An 18241-nucleotide genomic window follows, 5' to 3' on the forward strand; every position below is an offset into this window, starting at 1 on the left:
TTCCGCAAAAATCTAGGTACAGAATCCCTCCTTACCTCCCTGACAGACTATCTCATCATGGGTCTAGACAAAGGTGAATCCTTCTTACTGATCCTACTAGACCTTTCTGCAGCTTTCGACACGGTCAACCACTCCATCCTCATTAACCAGTTATCCTCCATAGGAATTACTGGCACCGTTCTATCTTGGTTCAAAACCTTTCTTAACAACAGAGGTTACAAGGTCAAACTCCAGAACAAAGAATCAGTACGCTACGACTCTACCATAGGAGTCCCACAGGGCTCCTCATTGTCTCCGACACTATTTAACATTTACCTTCTACCGCTTTGCCAACTCCTCACCAACCTCAACCTAAAACATTTTCTCTACGCAGATGATATCCAGATCATTATCCCCATTAAAGACACATACTCGAAAACACTTGACCATTGGGAAACCTGCCACCAAGAAATCAAACACCTCCTCAGCCTAAACCTTGTACTAAATTCCTCCAAGACCGAACTTCTACTCATCTCTCCTGAGAACAGCAATTCTAACGCTACTCATCCAGCCAACCTACCAACCACTCAAGTGAGAGACTTAGGAGTGATAATAGATAATCGGTTGAACTTCAAGGCTTCCATCAATAGAACTACTTAAGACTGTTTCTACAAACTCCAAGTGCTAAAAAGGATTAGGCCTCTCTTCCACGCTCAAGATTTCAGAATGATCCTCCAAGCAATTATTTTCTCAAAGCTAGATTACTGTAACTCTCTCTTACTAGGTCTCCCTTCATCCTACACCAAACCGCTTCAGATGGTACAAAACGCAGCAGCCCGTTTACTGACAAACACCAGGAAAAAAGACCACATTTCTTCAATCCTAAAAGATCTTCATTGGTTAACAATACACTTCAGAATCATCTACAAATCTATCTCTGTTATATACAAAACCATCCATCAACTCACCACACTTGACCTGCAAATCCCCCTCCAGATATACAACTCTTCAAGACCTACCAGAGACGCATACAGAAGATTTCTCCAAGTACCTCCCGCCAAAACAACCAGACATGTTACCTTAAGAGATCGAGCCCTTTCTACAGCTGGTCCACTCTTATGGAACTCCATCCTACCCGATCTCAGACAGGAGCCCTGCCTCCCAACCTTTAGAAAAAGACTTAAGACTTGGCTGTTCAAGCAAGCCTTCCCAGACACAAACTAATGCCTTCACCTTCTACATATTTAAAACAAGCAGCTCTTCTCCATCTCTTTGTACATAGTTTTAGCCGTTGCTAATCTCTTCCTTTATTTCCATCTTCTCCCAGTTCATCAGTCCTTGTTATTTGTAACTGCTTTTTCCTGCACGATAGTTCCAGTTTGATGTATTTATTGCACTCCTGTTTATATGTAAACCAGCATGATGTGATTTATCATGAATGCCAGTATATAAAAACCTTAAATAAATAAATAAGTAGTAATTTCTTGATCTGTCCTGCCTTCTATAAAAGACAGAGGCAAAGCAGCAGGAATCCTGACAGGCCCGTGCCTCCCACCTCCTTCACAATCAGGAGACCAGCGAGCCCCCTGGCAGGAAGATTGGAGGTGCATGATTGAAAAGTGGAGGCAGCCCTTGTGCCCTTCCTGCCACCTCTCTTTGCTTTCAAAAGCAAACATAATCAATTGTGTTCAGTTTTCTTTGCTTTATATGTGTGAATTTGCTGTATTAATTTTGAGGTTTTGTATGGAATATTTTTACAAAGCTAAATTTGCCTCATTTCAAGGTATGATAATTTAGAATTAAAGAAGATTCTATTGCTCTCAACATATCACACTTTAGGAGGGTTTTACTTACAGAGTCATAATATTTCTGTGGTACTGACCTATCATTGTATTAGCCCATACCTACTTTCATAATACCATATAGTTTGCCAGGTACAGTATCAGGTATATCTTTCTCATCAAGTATATCCATTTTCTATGTGTGTTTCTTTACATCTATCAGATGAAGAGGATTCTTCCTGAAAAGCATCTGCCTCAATAAATCTGTTTCGCTCACTAAGGTCCGCCAGCCTCTGTTGTTTTTGTCACTACAGACTAACATGGCTGGCTGCCCCTCTAGCAGCATATGTTTTCCATGTCTTTGTAATGAATATCTTCCATTACATCACTGTCATCTGAACATGTCGCTGAATGCACATTGGGTTATCCAACCTGCGTAAATACAAGTCAGAGAGAAACAGGGAAGCATTTATGTTCCATTTAAGTCCATACCAATCTGATACAGCTTAGAACAAGTTTGCCCAGAGAAAGAAATAGACACAACACAATTATTGAAACATACCTCCCACAGTTTTGAACCTCCTGTCCAACAGGGCTGGCCAGGCTTGAGCATGCAGCGGAAGTTACGCGCTTCTGCTCCATGGAGGCAGGGAAGTCGGCCACCACCACTATGACAACCCCAACTGGAGTAAAAGCAACGCTGAGGGTTAATATCGGTAGAGGCTTTCCTCCGGCCCCTGATCCACAAAGGAACTGGTGGAGTTGTAAAGTTGTTAAAAAGGAAGGAGAAGGGGGGAGACTGTAGAGGCTCTTCAGGAATAATATAGAACAGGGCTTCAGATAAACTCGCCGTCCTGCAAAAGTATGCTGTGTTGGATCCATTTTCCCAATTGGTGTGGCTTCAGGAGGGCTTTACTTGCAGAATCACAAAATATATTACAGGGCAGAATAAGTGCAAAAATTGTTCCCTTTTCTTTAACAAGATGGACATTCTTAATATTATTTTGTCTTAGAAGGAACATAGCAGTATTTCTGAACTTCAGATTCTTCTTTTTTTTTTTTTTAATTTCCAACATGTTCGATATTAAACCTCCATATAACACCATTAGATGTATATGCTCTACATTGAAATTTAATTTGTAAAATACATTCAGGCTGATACTGTAAAACGTGCGGGAGAGCCGGCTCACCGTGTTGAGCGCCCGCTGTCCCGACACACGCCCAGGCACCTCTCCTGGGCGCACGATTCTCTATTTAAATGGGATGTCGCGCTATTGTCCCTAGCACCTCCTTATTAGCAGTAGAGGTGGCTGTCAGTGGGTCCAACAACAGACGCTCAATTTTACCGGCTTCTGTTTTCAAACCCGCTGACAGCCACAGGTTAGGAAAATGGACGCAGGTAAAATGGGGCATCTGTTTTTCTAACCTGCTCACTGGTGGGCAGATTTTTTTTAATTTAATTTTTTTAATTTTTGGTTCCTCCAACTTAATATCGCTATGGTAATATCGTATTTTCTGCTTTTCTGTACACTTTTCTGGGTTGCTCAGATTTTAACACCTGCCCTTGGGCAGACATTAATTTCTGAGACTAAAATTTGTGGCTTGACTGCACATTTTACTTTCAGTATCCCGGTCATTTGCATGTGATGAGCGCTTTTAGTTTTCAGGGGGTTGGCCGTGCCTGTTCGACGCGCTATTACCCCTTACAGTATAAGTGGTAATAGATGGATGTCGAAAACGTGCGGCCAAACAGGTGCTAAAAGGTGCGCTCAGCTCAATTGAGATGGAACAAAAAGCATTGGAGCGTTACCTGCTAACTGGCGCTCATCCGCTGAGGAGCACAGGTTAATGGCCTTTGTAATCTGACAGCTTTCCCAGCAGGGAGTGACAGCGTGTGAGCCATTCGTTGCGCAAATCGTGCTCTCCGTCCAGCGACCTTATGAATTCAGTTGCTGTGGTACAGGGTGGGCATTAATGCTTACATTCTTTATTCCACAGGTTCGAGACCTTTGAAGTGAACAGCTTTGAGCAGTTTTGTATCAACTATGCAAACGAAAAGCTGCAGCAGCAGTTCAACTCGGTAAGGCTGGCTTCAGAGCATTTCTGGAGGCCTGAGTGCCATCAACTTCTCAGGTAGCGCATTAAGACAGTAACGTTAAAACGAGTGTCTGAGTGCCCAGATATGTGCATATGCGCTCGCGAGCACACATACGCAGAAATTATAAATGGTGTGTGCAGTTGCACACGTACGATTTAAAATACTCCTATCGCGTGTATGTGCGCCCCTGATTTTAAGCGGTTACTCGAGCAAACAATTTGTTTACCTTCCTTAGGACCTTTTTGACTTTAACCCGCGCAGGAAAGTGGTTTTTAAAACATGTTCAAGTGAAGGACATTCCCAGTTTTACCTATTAGGCCACGTTTACCCAGTCCATCTTGAGGACATCCAGACCTGTGTAGTTCTTCAGCCTGCACTCCCCCCACTTTACCCAGACCCCTCACCCAATCATTTTAGGCATAAAAAGAGATTTCTGCAGACTTGCACCTCATCATAGTGCCAGTCCTCCTCTCTTGCTGTCTGCCTGGTCCTTGCTGAATAGATCGTAGCCTGTATATCCCAGTAATGGTTTTCTGTGTACCACATCTCTGTCTCAGCTTCTTCCATGACTGCCTCTAGATCCGGGACTTTCATTCCCATACTATGAACATTAGTGTACATAGCTTTCCAGATGTTGTCCTCTTTTTCCCATTTCTATGCAAATGTTTAATGTTTTATTTACCATAGGGCTTTCTTTACCCATCCCCAATGATCCTAGTTTAAAGCCCTCCTCAGCAGGTTTGCCAGTCTGTGTTGGAAGACACTGCACCCCTTCTTCAACCCCATCTCTGCTCAGCAGTCCTTGAAACATCATCCCATGGCCCAGGAAGCCGAAAAACGCTCTTGTCAGCACTATCTAATGCGAGCTTTCAAGCCTGGGCCTTTATCTTTGCTTTGGAGGATGGAGGAGAATACCACCCATGCACCTCTCTGTTTTACCCTCTACCAGAGCCATGAAGTCACTTTAGATATGATCTGTCTGATCTGTAATATCTTGGATTTTGGAACCTCACAGCACACCTCCCATGACAAAATGCCTGGTTGGCAGATGGATGCCTTCATACCCCTCAAGTGAATCACCAATCACCACCTCCTAGGTGCAGTGGTTGTTGAGCCTACAGCTTTGTCATTTGCATCTTTAGAACTTTTTGTGCTGAAAAAGATTTGCTTCTTGTTTCTTTCATATATTAGTGTCTCAGTCATACCTGCTTCCCTTCCATCTCTTGGGTACTTGCCAGGTACTTATAGCCTGGATTGGCCAATGTTAGAAACAGGATGCTGGGCTTGATGGACCCTTGGTCTGACCCAGTATGGCATGTTATTATGTTCTTCTGTAGGAGAAGTCCATAAACTGCTTTAATCAATAGGGAATAGCCACTGCTTGTTTCTGGCATTAGTTGCATAGGATCTATTTAATGTTTGGATACTTGCCAGGTACTTGTGACTTGGTTTGGCCACTGTTAGAGACAGCATACTGGGCTTGATGGACCCTTGGTCTGACCCAGTATGGCAAATCTTATGTTCTCATGTTCATATCTTGATCTTTAAATAATAATCATTTGGATTCATAAGGCATCCTTTACCCCAGATGGGTTCCCAGCATGGAGCTGTTATAACTTCAGACGCAAGTATGCAAAGAGTTCTGCAGTGTCAAACTAATTGACAGCACAGTTCTGGTCTAGTGACTGAGTTTTACTGAAATGTAAATGGTTAACTTATTTTATCTTTATAGAATTATTGAAAAATAATTCAAAGTGTTTTTCACTTTGTCTTACTGTATGTTGATTCAAAACAATATATGAAGTAATTTATAGCAAATGGAAATTAATTTTTCTTGTGTAAAATATGAAAAAAATCCTTTTTTTTTTTTTATTTCTTTACCATTTTCCTTCTAGCCGGTGTCCCTGGATAAAAGGGCAACATCCCAGTCTAAAACACCCATGTTCATTGCCTTAAATACAGGCCATTAGTGTCTGGGGCACACTGCCTCTGCTGTGCTGCAGACCTCAAGTCTATACACTACTAGGAAATCAGAGTACTTAGGAGCATCAGTAATCTGTTCAAAATATGTACTCACAAAGGAAAACAGAGACAGGGGGAGCAGGGAAGTTTAACAGCAAATGGACTAAGTTGCTAGAAGTTAATTGTGTTTTGTGATCACAGCATGTATTTAAGCTGGAGCAAGAGGAGTACATGAAGGAACAAATCCCATGGACCCTGATAGATTTTTATGACAACCAGCCCTGCATAGACCTGATCGAAGCAAAGCTTGGTATCTTGGACCTGCTGGACGAAGAGTGTAAGGTAAAGAAAACACACTTACCTTGTATATTCTGTTGCATTCCTTTCTATTCAGGTATTTGTTGTTGGTGCTTTTATCTAATTTCCTATTTAACCAAATGGTACAAACAAAATGTAACACATTTATGAAGAAATAAACCCATAAGTAAAATATTGAGCAAAAGGTTATTGAAAACCAATGCACTTTTTAAGCCTTTAACAGAAAAAGAGCAATGACGGGTGAAGAATCTATCCCAGTGTGAAGTGAGCCAGTGGTGAGAAGCACCGTAAAGTAAGAAGCACATGGAGGTTTGAGAACCAGGGATTTGGTGGGGAGGGGAAGAGGATTGGGATTGTTACTGTCTCGTTGGAGTAGGTTCCTAAACTGGGGATTGCAAAAATGATGTAGGTCTGTGACGTGAGCAATGCGTTTAAAAAAAAAAAAAAAAGTGTTAATTCACTGCAATTAGCACTGCACACTTAGGGCTAGACCTAAGTATTTTTGGCCCTTCCCTTATGTACACAAGAAACAGCAGGGCAGAAAGCAATCCCAAGTGTCTATGTATTTCCAGACTTAGAATATCTTTTAATCATAATTCTCAGATGTATCATCAAGAGATTTCCAAATCTGATGACAGAGTTACACGGCCCCCCCGACGCAGACTGTGTTTCGTACAGAGAACTGCGTTGGGAGGGACCCAGAATCACAACTTTGCAAGCTGTTTAATAGCTGCTGGGAGACCATATGATTCTGATAGCAAAATAATTCCAGGGTTCAATACGTGTATAACGGATGCAATGAGGACTTGTGTATACACTTAAGTAAATCCAATCAGTCCACCATTCTGCACTTGTTTAAAGGTGGTGTCTGTGCCACTGGCTGCTCCAGCCCTATGGGCAGCCAGTGCAGATCCTTCAGTAAGGAGCCTGTGTGAGAATGCGGACAGATCTGAAATAAGAGGTGGGCATTAGAATTCAATATCTGTAGCATAGATATGAGAGAGATAATGTGCTGTCTGAATATCTACATGAGACAAAACACTGCATATAATAATAGCTTGCAGTTTTAGAAGAAAGAAATTTCTATCAGAAACTTTAAGCAAAAGGAGCTAGAAAGTTTTGAAAGTCACACCTCAATCTGATGTTAAAAGGACAGATTTGTTCTAGATTATCTTTAAATTATAGAATGAGCTGGTCTAAATCAATGCAATTTTAATTCTTGATACATGTGCACTGAGAAGTGGAGATAGTACCATTGCATAGCGAGTGGGAGTTGGGGGGGGGAAGTAACCAAACTGTTTTGTTGGGGTTCAAATTTGAGGTAAGGACGCTTCGTTGTACTGGGCTGGCACTGGATTGCCCTGATCAAAGACTTATTATAGACTGCAGAAAGAGTTTACAAAATAAAAATAGGTATGCATGCTGACTGCATACAGATGAGATACAAAATCAAAAGAAAGATCTGAGAGAGCCTATAGACCATTCACTAGTGAAACGAAGAGTTGATCTAAAAAAGAAGCCAACCATGAGTGGACAGAGATGACAGAGAACCGTTAACCTCTGCAATTGCTCATACTCAAGTATGTATCAACTTTGGTCTCTATCAGAGTTCAAGAGAGCGTGGGACAAGCATAGAGGATCTCTGAGGGGAGTGGAAGGAACTATAAAGTTGAGCATGAGACGCGGCTAGGCGGACTGGATGGGATGTTGGGCCTTTCTCTGCCACCATGCTCCGTGTTTCTATGAATGTAATGATATCTCTGCTCTTGTAAAGTACGCTGGGCAGTGTGCTGTGAACAGTTCTTAACATTTTTCCCATAATGCAGAGGTTTGCGCGCCACCTTTGCTTAACACGTTTTGAATGTCTCCGTGTAGTGATTTGCCTGCGTCTGATTTACCGGGGGTGGGGGGCACTGTAATCTGTTTTGAACCTGCACAGGAGGTTTAGAGTGCTTAGTGGGCAGGGTCAGCAAGGGCAGTCAGTTGGGCACGCTGTATGTTAACTTCCCTTTTTTACAACATCAGCAACCAGCTTCACTCCCATAAGGTGTAAAGGATGAGGCTTGCAACTATATAGTTATTAACCCTTTAATGACTGACAACTTGGCATTGTGCCAAAAGGCTCTGGATTAAGTAGCCAGCTTCCTTTTAAGATACCCTTGTAAATGTTTGGTTAAATATCGGGATAACAGCTTTCTTTTTTTAAATGCCTGAACAACTGCAAGCCTTTATTAATTATAGGAAGCTATTCTGTTCTCAAAATGGGTCAACTAATTTGGAGTTTCTTGAAATGTCTGCAGGATTTTCATGTTCTTGCCAATTTCTTATAATTATTTCCCGATTCTTTTTTTTTCTCCTCAGTTTCTGCCCCCTCCTTTTTTTGGGGGGGTGGGGTGGGGTGGGCTTTTTGTGGTCTAATGAGACGTAATATTTTTTCTTTGTTTTATTGCTGACATTGTTTTCATTGTGTAACTGTGCAAAATTTATTCTTTGTAATAACTTTTAAAAATTAATAAATATAAACAAAAAAATCACAGAGTCAATAGACTCAATCTATGAATGCTCAAATTAACACTATGATAAAAAAAAAAAAGAAATTGCCATGCTGGATCAGACCAAGGGTCCATCAAGCCCAGCATCCTGTTTCCAACAGAGACCAAACCAGGCCACAAGAACCTGATAAGTACCCAAACACCAAGAAGATCCCATGCTACTGATGCCAGTAATAGCAGAGGCCATTCCCTAAGTCAGCTTGATTATTAGCAGTTAATGGACTTCTCCTCCAAGATCTTATCCAAATCTTTTTTAAACCCAGATACACTAACTGCATTAACCACATCCTCTGGCAACAAATTCCAGAGATTAATTGTGCGTTGAGTGAAAAAGAATTTTCTCCGATTAGTCTTAAATGTGCTACTTGCTAAATTCATGGAGTGCCCCCTAGACTTTCTATTATCCGAAAGTGTAAATAACTGATTCACATCTACTCTTTCAAGACCTCTCATGATTTTAAAAACCTCTATCATATCCCCCCTCAGCCGTCTCTTCTCCAAGCTGAACAGCCCTAATCTCTTCAGCCTTTCCTCATAGGGGAGCTGTTCCATCCCTTTAATATCATTTTGGTCGCCCTTCTCTGTACCTTCTCCATCGCAACTATATCTTTTTTGAGATGCGGCAACCAGAATTGTACACAGTATTCAAGGTGCGGTCTCATCATGGAGCGTTACAGAGGCATTATGACATTTTCAGTTTTATTAACCATTCCCTTCCCATTCTGCTTCCCTCAGTGAGATGCAGCTTGAAGTTAGCAAGTAACTCATTTAAAACAAATCAAATAAATTTCTTTTTCATTCAGCGCATAGTTAAACTCTGGAATTCATTGCCAGAGGATGTGGTTACAGCAGTTAATGTAATTGGATTTAAAAATGGTTTGGATAAGTTCCTAGAGGAAAAATCCATAAACTGCTATTAATTAATAAGCAATGGTATCTTGAGGTTTATTTAATGTTTGGGTATTTTCCAGATACTTGTGACTTGGATTGGCCACTGTTGGAAACAGGATATTGGGCTTGATGGTCTGATCATCCAGTATGGCAATTCTTATGTTGTTGTGTTTCCATAAAGCAAAATTAATGTTGGGCTCCAGGGTAAACCCCCAGAAGCTCCCTCCAGCAACATCACTGACCTTAAGCCTTAAAAGCAATCACAGCAGGAAAAAAACAGGCATCCAACAACTGCTTTTCCCACAGATTAAAAAAAAAAAAAAGTTAAATCTTCTGGGAGCCCCAGACAAACTGTTCTTGCTCCTGGCTGCCATCTTGCCCTCCCCTTTGGAGCTCTGTACCCCCATTCTTTTAAAAAAATAAATGATTTGGACGATCCATCTGCATTTATAAAAGATAAATGTTCTGTATAGAGCTCAGTTCACCCAAATCAAATTTTATGACTTCTTCTTTCACTGTTGGACCGATATTAAATACATTTGTCATAATTCCCATTTTTGTTGGTTGAGCTTACATAGAGGGGAATTAGGGATTATATTTTGCAATGCCACTTTTGGTAGAATTGAATTAAGAAATATGTTTGCTCGTTACTTAGTAGTATATGGTCATTTTGAACAAAACCGCAATCTGATTAACTTGCGGGCTAGTTTAATAGTGTTATACTGTATAAATTGCTTTAGTTGCTGAAGCTATTACTCCTGACCAGGTCGGACAAATGTCTTTATTAAGGCTCTGTAAATAGCTGTGGTACTCTTGCTGCAATTTATTTATCTATTATTTAGATTTATTACCTTCCTTTTTGAATAAGAAATTCATCCAAGGCGGGGTATCACAAGTGAAGTGGCAACATATAATCCAGTTGGACATAGAATAAGGTGCATGCATTTTTATTAAACTTTAAATCAATATTAATGCCCACTTTCAATAAATGCATAACACAATTAACTGAACTTGAACTAAATACATAAGCATGTGAAACAAAATACTGTTTTAGCAGCGTGTTCAGGCATTTAGTGGAGCATTGGAAGATTATTGCAGGGTTTGTTTTTTTTTAATGCATGTTTTTACAGGTAGAGAGGTTTGCATTAAAGGCCTGTTGGAAAAGCCAGGTGTTTGCGCGCTTCCTGAAATAGAAGTAGCCATTTATTTGGTGGAGCTCTTCCAAGAGGGAATTCCACAAGGCAGCTGTTGCTGTCAAGAAAGATTGTCATCATATATCTGTCCTTTTGATTTCTTTTGTTGTTGGCATTGTATTGGAGGCACCATGTGTATAGGGGACAGTCTTTCTCTCAAGTAGTTTGATCTATCTCCTCTTAGAGCCTTGAAGATCAGTGTCAGAGTTTTGAATTTGGCTCTGTAGGGGACTGGAAGCCCAGTGTATTTTGTTTAGGACTAGTGTGATCTGGCTATGCAGCTTGCATCAGTAGAATTTTGAATGATCTGGAGTTTGTGGAGGGCCCTATCTCCAAGACCCTTGATAGAGCATTACAGTAATCCAGCTTTTCCTGGCATGTAGCCAGATGGACTCAGAACGAATGGGTATAGTATGCTCGTGCTAGCAGTTGGAGACGGATCTGACGTCAGCACGGGTATATATACCCCCGCAGGAAGCGTAGCAACTCAGTAATTTCCGTCTCCAAAGCAGTTTGGAGAGCCTGCACGCTCGCTGAGCGTGTTTCCAATCTACTTTCTATTTTCTACTTTCATCTTACTAAACTTTTACAGCAACATCGAGCCCCGCACTCCTGCGGTGATACCCTTGGGGTCCCTCCCCCAGTTGAGTTTCCCGGGGTGATTTCCGTGATCCTCCGGAGGTTTAAGACCTCGGTCTGGTGGCCAACTCGCGGCAGGGACGTAGCCCCCGGGCGAGGCTCGGGCGTGGCGAGTGAGGCGCCTCTGTCCCGGCGTGGACGAGGCAGCGGGTGCATTTCCTCAAACGCGGCGGTGAAGGTACTTGCCCTCTCCCCCCGCAGCCGGAGACCTGGGGTCCAGACCGGGTTCCAGCCGGGAAGCGCCGAGGATCAAGTAAGGCGTACATCTTTTACTCTTTGGTCTCCGAGGAACGAGGATCGGCGGCGTGGCCTGTAGGCGGCACGCCGTGGAGGGCGCCATTTTGTTGGCCTTGTTCAGGTATTGAGTGCCCATGATAGGCGCCTGTCTATGACTAAGCGCATATTATATGTCATTGTGCGTATATCATATTGCTGATAGCATATTGGATATTATTAAGCGTATATTGCTAACTGCATATTGCTGAGAGCACATTGGATATCATTGGGCGTATATTGCTAACTGCATATTGCTGAGAGCATATTGGATATCAGTGAGCGTATATTGCTGCTGCATATTGTTAAGCGCCTGTTGTGTTAAGCGTATATTGCTGCCGCATATTATTCAGCACATATTGTATTGGGCGTATATTCCTCGATGGAACAGAACGCCTCAACGTCTTCAGTGGCGGCGCCTCCTAATTCCGACATTAAAGCCCTCGGCCTCTGCTCCGCATGCCAGCTTAGAGCCACGCACAGTGAAGAACCTGACTCCCTATGTGCCCAATGTGAGGAGGCTGTGGGAGCCTCGGGCCAGGACCAGTCTCGGCCACGGTTTGCTGACAGTTCCCCAGGGGCTACCCCGGATTTAGCGGGCAGTCTTGACCAACCTGGGATCCCGGGAGACCTGGTACCCCGGCGATTAGAGACCGCTTCCATTTCCTGGGTGGATCTCTTTAAGGGAATTCATGCTTTTGTCCAGATGCAAACAGCTTCCCGTCAAGGCCCTGCGGTTCCTGCTGTTCCTACTGCTGCTGTTGCAGCTCCAGCGGATCCTGTCCCTGGATCTTCACGCCCTTATCGTGGGCAGAACCTTCTGCCTCCGGACGAAGGGGAACTTCTCTCCGGGATTGAGCCATACAGAACCATGAGGCGGTTCTTCCCTAAAGAGGATCTTTCCGACCTGGTATCTCAGTGCCTGGCGGAGTTGGATATTACAGGTCCCAGCGCTACGGTACCCTCTGCGAAGCACCCCCTGCTGGAAGGTCTTCGTCCTACAGCCCGCCATTTTCCATTCTTGCAAGCAGCACAACAACTATTCTAAATAACTACAGATTGCTAAATACCAGCTTTAACAACAGAGCTTTCTGACAGATTGCTAAGTCTCCCTTATCCCAGTTTGTATTCCTTGTTCCATGTACCGCCTTCGAGCGAAGTTCTTTTGCTTTTTTCAGTGTTTCACTGTAAACCGATGTGATTTGTATGTTCGTACAGGAACCACCGGTATATAAAAATTAGAAAAAATAAATAAATAAATAAAAACTGATAGATTTGGAATGGGCTGCACCAGCGGCCTCATTCAAAGGGGGTCGGGCCCTGACAGGCATGTACCCCCTGGCACCGGCTATTCAGGTCTTTCTGGCGTGCCCTCAGGTGGACGCCTTGGTTAGCGCTGTGGTCAAGCGCACTACCATTCCAGTTGAGGGGGGGGCGGCCCTCAAGGAGCCTCATGACCTGCGACTGGACACCATTCTGAAACAGACCTTTGAGGTGGCTGCTCTATCTTTGTGGATCACAACCTGCTGCACAGTGGTGACGCGTTCCTGTTTGTCACAGGTCAGGAACAATGCTCCAGCAGCAGACATGGAGTCAGCTCTCTCGTTCCTCACGGATGCTGCATCTGACCTAGTCCGTACTACAGCCAAGGGGATCTCATCCTCCGTAGCCGCCAGGAGGCAGCTCTGGATCCGGAATTGGTCAGCCGATGCTCCTTCGAAGACACGCCTCACCAGAATGCCCTTTAAGGGCTCTTTTCTGTTTGGCAGCGACCTTGATAGACTGGCCAGCACATGGGGCGCCTCTCCAGTACCTCGACTACCGGAAGATCGGTTCAGAAGGAACCAGCGCGCCTTTCCAAGGCCCTCCAGGGATAGAAGCTCCCAGCGCTTCATTCCCTATAGGAGTCGCTACCAGGCACCTCGTCCTCAGGCCAGCAAGCAGTGCAAGAGTGGAGCCAGCCCGGGTTCAGGTCCCAGCCGGGCCTCACAATGAGAATCCGCCGATCCGTCTGGGGGACGGAGCCATAGGGGGCAGGTTAACCCTCTTCTACCCCAGATGGGTCGAGATTACGTCAGACCAGTGGGTCCTCGCCATCATCCGAGAGGGGTATTATCTGGACTTTCATCATCTCCCTCCGGAGAGGTTTGTGGAATCTTCGTGTCCCATACACAAGAAGGCAGCCTTGGAAGCTACCCTGGCGAGGCTCCTGTCCTTGAAAGCCATCATCCCAGTACCTGCACGGGAAATGAATTCTGGACACTATTCCATTTATTTCATGGTACCCAAGAAAGAGGGCACCTTCCGGCCCGTATTGGACCTCAAGTCAGTCAACCGATACTTACGGGTCCCGAGGTTTCGCATGGAAACGCTGCGCTCAGTCAAGAACGCAGTACAGCCAGGAGAATTACTCACGGCTTTAGACTTGTCAGAAGCCTACCTGCATATCCCGATCCATTCGGATTATCAGCGCTACCTACGCTTCAAGGTTCTGGGACGCCACTTCCAATTCCGGGCTCTGCCCTTCGGGTTAGCCACGTCGCCGCGGACCTTCACCAAGGTGGTCGTAGTGGTAGCAGCAGCGCTCAGACGGGAAGGAATCCTCGTCCATCCCTACCTGGACGATTGGCTGATCAGGGCGAAATCACGGGAGGAGAGCCTTCGGGCAACCTACAGAGTGATCGCCCTTCTGGAAAGCCTGGGATGGGTAGTCAGTCTCAAAAAGAGTTGCCTACAGCCTTCCCAATCACTGGAATACCTGGGAGTACAGTTCGACACCCAGGCAGACACAGTCAGTCTCACTACCAAGAGAAGGTTAAAACTTCAGACGCGTCTCCGGTCCTTGATGGGAGCCAGCCGGCCCATAGCTTGGGATTATCTGCAGGTTCTCGGCCTCATGGCCTCCACCCTGGAAGTGGTACCCTGGGCAAGGGCCCATATGAGACCGCTACAACACTCCCTGCTCTCTCGCTGGAGCCCCCGCTTCCAGAATTATTCCACGCACCTACCTCTGCCGGCCAGAGTGAGGACCCAGTTACGGTGGTGGTTGCAGCCCAACCACACGAGCAGGGGGTCGAAGATGTCCTCCCCCACGTGGACTCTGCTCACCACAGATGCCAGCTTGAGCGGCTGGGGAGCACACTGCGAAGAACTCACCGCACAAGGGCAGTGGAACAGAGTAGAGTCAGGGTGGAACATCAACAGTCTAGAGGCCCGGGCAATCTGATTGGCATGCCTATGATTTGCTCACAGACTGAGGAACAGAGCAGTCAGAGTGATGTCAGACAACGCCACCATGGTGGCATACATCAACCGCCAGGGCAGAACCAGAAGCCGACAGGTCTCTCTAGAGATAGCCCCGCTGATGTCTTGGGCAGAGGCAAATCTTCAGGACATCTCCGCCGTCCACATTGCCGGGAAGGACAACACCACGGCAGACTTCCTCAGCAGAGAAAGCCTAAATCCGGGAGAGTGGCAGCTGTCACCCACAGCCTTCCGGATGATTGGGGATCACTGGGGGATTCCGGACATGGACTTACTGGCGGACAAGTCCAATGCTCAAGTACCCAGATACTTCAGCCGCAAGCGCGATCCGTTCTCACACGGAATCGATGCCCTGGTTCAGCCATGGCCTCCAGGGACTCTGCTATATACCTTTCCTCCGTGGCCTCTACTGGGCGCCATCATCCACGAGATTCAGAAGCACCGGGGCCTAGTTCTTCTGGTGGCACCAGACTGGCCAAGAAGACCCTGGTACGCGGACATGAGAAGACTACTGGCAGGGGAGCCCCTTCCCCTGCCTCCTCTCCGGGACCTTCTACGTCAAGGTCCCATCCTTCACGAGGATCCAGCTCAATTCTCTCTTACGGTCTGGCCATTGAGAGGGCTAGACTGAAGAAAAGAGGTTACTCTGAGCCCGTGATGGATACACTCCTCCAAGCTCGCAAGTTTTCCACATCCCTCACCTACGTAAGGATCTGGAGAGTATTCGAAGCATGGTGCGACACTCATGGCACCAATCCACATGCGACCACAATCCCTATTGTGTTGGATTTCCTGCAAGATGGACTTCAGAAGGGTCTCTCCCTCAGCTCCATCAAGGTTCAGGTGGCTGCGCTGTCTTGCTATGGTCCCAGGAGGGATGGCAAGACCATTGCCACGCATCCAGATGTTTCTCGCTTCCTGAAAGGAGTCAAGCATATTCGTCCGCCACTGAAGTGGCCTGTGCCCTTATGGAACCTCAACATAGTTTTGGATTTCCTCGCGGGATCCACCTTCAGACCCCTTGGGGCCTGTCTCTCCGTTCTCTAACCTTGAAGATGGTGTTCTTGCTGGCAGTGTGCTTAGCACGCCGCATCTCAGAGCTACAAGCACTGTCCTGCCGTGATCCCTTTCTCAGAATCACTCCGGAGGCTATCCATCTTCGCACGGTTCCCTCCTTTCTACCTAAAGTGGTCTCACAATTTCACCTTAACCAAACCATATCCTTGCCTACCACGGCGGGTTTGAAGAAATCTGAAGAAGGGTGGTTACTGCGCCATCTCGATATCGGCAGATTGCTGCCCAGATATCTGGAATTGACACAAGAAGTACGAAAGACAGACCATCTGTTCGTCCTGCACAGCGGAAAGAAACAAGGTGAAGTGGCCTCGCGGCCCACCATTGCCCGCTGGATTAAAGAAGTTATCCGAGCAGCTTACGTAGAGGCTGGGAAGTCTCCGCCTCTACAGGCGGAGACTTCCCATTCTACCAGAGCACAGGTGGCATCTTGGGCAGAATCCAGGATGCTGTCGCCTGCAGAAATATGTAAAGCAGCGACATGGTCCTCCCTCCATACCTTTTCCAAGTTCTACCATCTGGATGTCCAGGCCAGGGAGGACACAGCATTTGCGAGGGCAGTCCTACACGGTCCTCAGGCAGCCTCCCACCCAGGCTGGGAGTAAAGCTTTTGTACATCCCATTCGTTCTGAGTCCATCTGGCTACACGCCAGGAAATGTTGAGATTACTTACCTGATAATCTCCTTTTCCTTAGTGTAGACAGATGGACTCAGCATCCCACCCAGCTGCCAGTGTACATGGGTTTCACCGATTCAAGGTAAGCCATGTCATTTGTTTACATAAGAGCGTCCCCTTTTGCCAGGTGTCGACGCCTTCTGGTTGGGAATGCTGGTGGTCTCCAGCTACTATCAATCGGTCAGGGGAATCCTGTTTCACTTTTCACTGAGTGTCAGTACACACATCCATAACAGCTTTTGCAAGGATGATTACTGAGTTGCTACGCTTCCTGTGGGGATATATATACTCGTGCTGACGTCAGATCCGTCTCCAACTGCTAGCACGAGCATACTATACCCATTCGTTCTGAGTCCATCTGTCTACACTAAGGAAAAGGAGATTATCAGGTAAGTAATCTCAACAGTGTGGTTGCCCAGGTCTTAATTTATGGGGGAACAAGGTGAATTGAAATTGCAGCACTTCTTTTCAGGCTTAAGAGGCAGAGCAGCAGGGGTATTCTCCAACCCTTCCCCCTCCAGGCAGCATGCAGAGAAGAGAGGGAGAGGGGATGAGCCTGGAGTAAACAGAGCAGTCGCTCTGCTCCCTAATCCAGCCCCTCTCCTCTCTGTATTGCAGGGAACAGGAGGCTGGGGGTGAGGGGAAAACCAGGTCCACTGGGGAATTCATGGGGGTCTGAGGATGGAGGATCAGGATTGCCAGAGAAGAGGAAGAGATTAGAGAGGGGCCAATTCTCTGTACAGGTCGCCTCCTCCTTACCTCAGTGATCCTCCAACTCCAGTTTCCACCAGAACTGAACCCCCAGCTGTCCTTCACCCACCACTGCTCATCAAGCATATAGAAACATAGAAATGACGGCAGAAGAAGACCAAATGGCCCATCCAGTCTGCCCAGCAAGCTTCCCTCATTTTTTCTCTCATACTTATCTGTTTCTCTTAGCTCTTGGTTCTATTTCCTTTCCACCCCCACCATTAATGTAGAGAGCGGTGATGGAGCTGCATCCAAGTGAAATATCTAGCTTGATTAGTTAGAGGTAGTAGGGGTAGTAACCGCCGCAATAAGCAAGCTACACCCATGCTTATTTGTTTTTACCCAGATTATGTTATACAGCCCTTATTGGTTGTTTATCTTCTCCCCTGCCGTTGAAGCAGGGAGCTATGCTGGATATGCGTGAAGTATCAGTTTTTCTTTTCCCCTGCCGTTGAAGCAGAGAGCTATGCTGGAAATTCGTGATGTATCAGTCTTTCTCCCATGCCGTTGAAACAGAGAGCCAAGCTGGATATGCGTCGAGAGTGAAGTATCAGGTACATTTGGTTTGGGGTAGTAACCGCCGTAACAAGCCAGCTACTCCCCGCTTTGTGAGTGCGAACCCTTTTTTCTTCTCCCCTGCCGTTGAAGCAGAGAGCTCTGCTGGATGTGTGAAGTAACAGTTTTTCTTCTCCCCTGCTGTTGAAGCAGAGAACTATGCTGGATATGCATTGAAAGTGAAGTATAAGAATGGAGTGATCAAGCTAGTTGATAGGCATCAGGAATAGAGGAAG

General features: G+C 45.6%; 1 protein-coding gene across 3 annotated transcripts in view; it reads left to right on the plus strand.

Moving 5' to 3' along the window:
• MYO5B (myosin VB) overlaps nucleotides 1-18241 on the plus strand; it is an 896473-nt gene that overhangs the window by 621537 nt on the left and 256695 nt on the right. For all 3 annotated transcript variants that reach the window (XM_029580146.1, XM_029580135.1, XM_029580157.1), the window contains exons 11-12: nucleotides 3759-3840; nucleotides 6022-6162. In XM_029580146.1, coding sequence (XP_029436006.1) covers nucleotides 3759-3840; nucleotides 6022-6162 — 223 coding nt within the window. The remainder of the gene's footprint in view (nucleotides 1-3758; nucleotides 3841-6021; nucleotides 6163-18241) is intronic.

The sequence above is a fragment of the Rhinatrema bivittatum genome, chromosome 1 (genome assembly GCF_901001135.1).
Source record: "Rhinatrema bivittatum chromosome 1, aRhiBiv1.1, whole genome shotgun sequence".
In the NCBI taxonomy this organism is placed as follows: Eukaryota; Metazoa; Chordata; class Amphibia; order Gymnophiona; family Rhinatrematidae; genus Rhinatrema; species Rhinatrema bivittatum.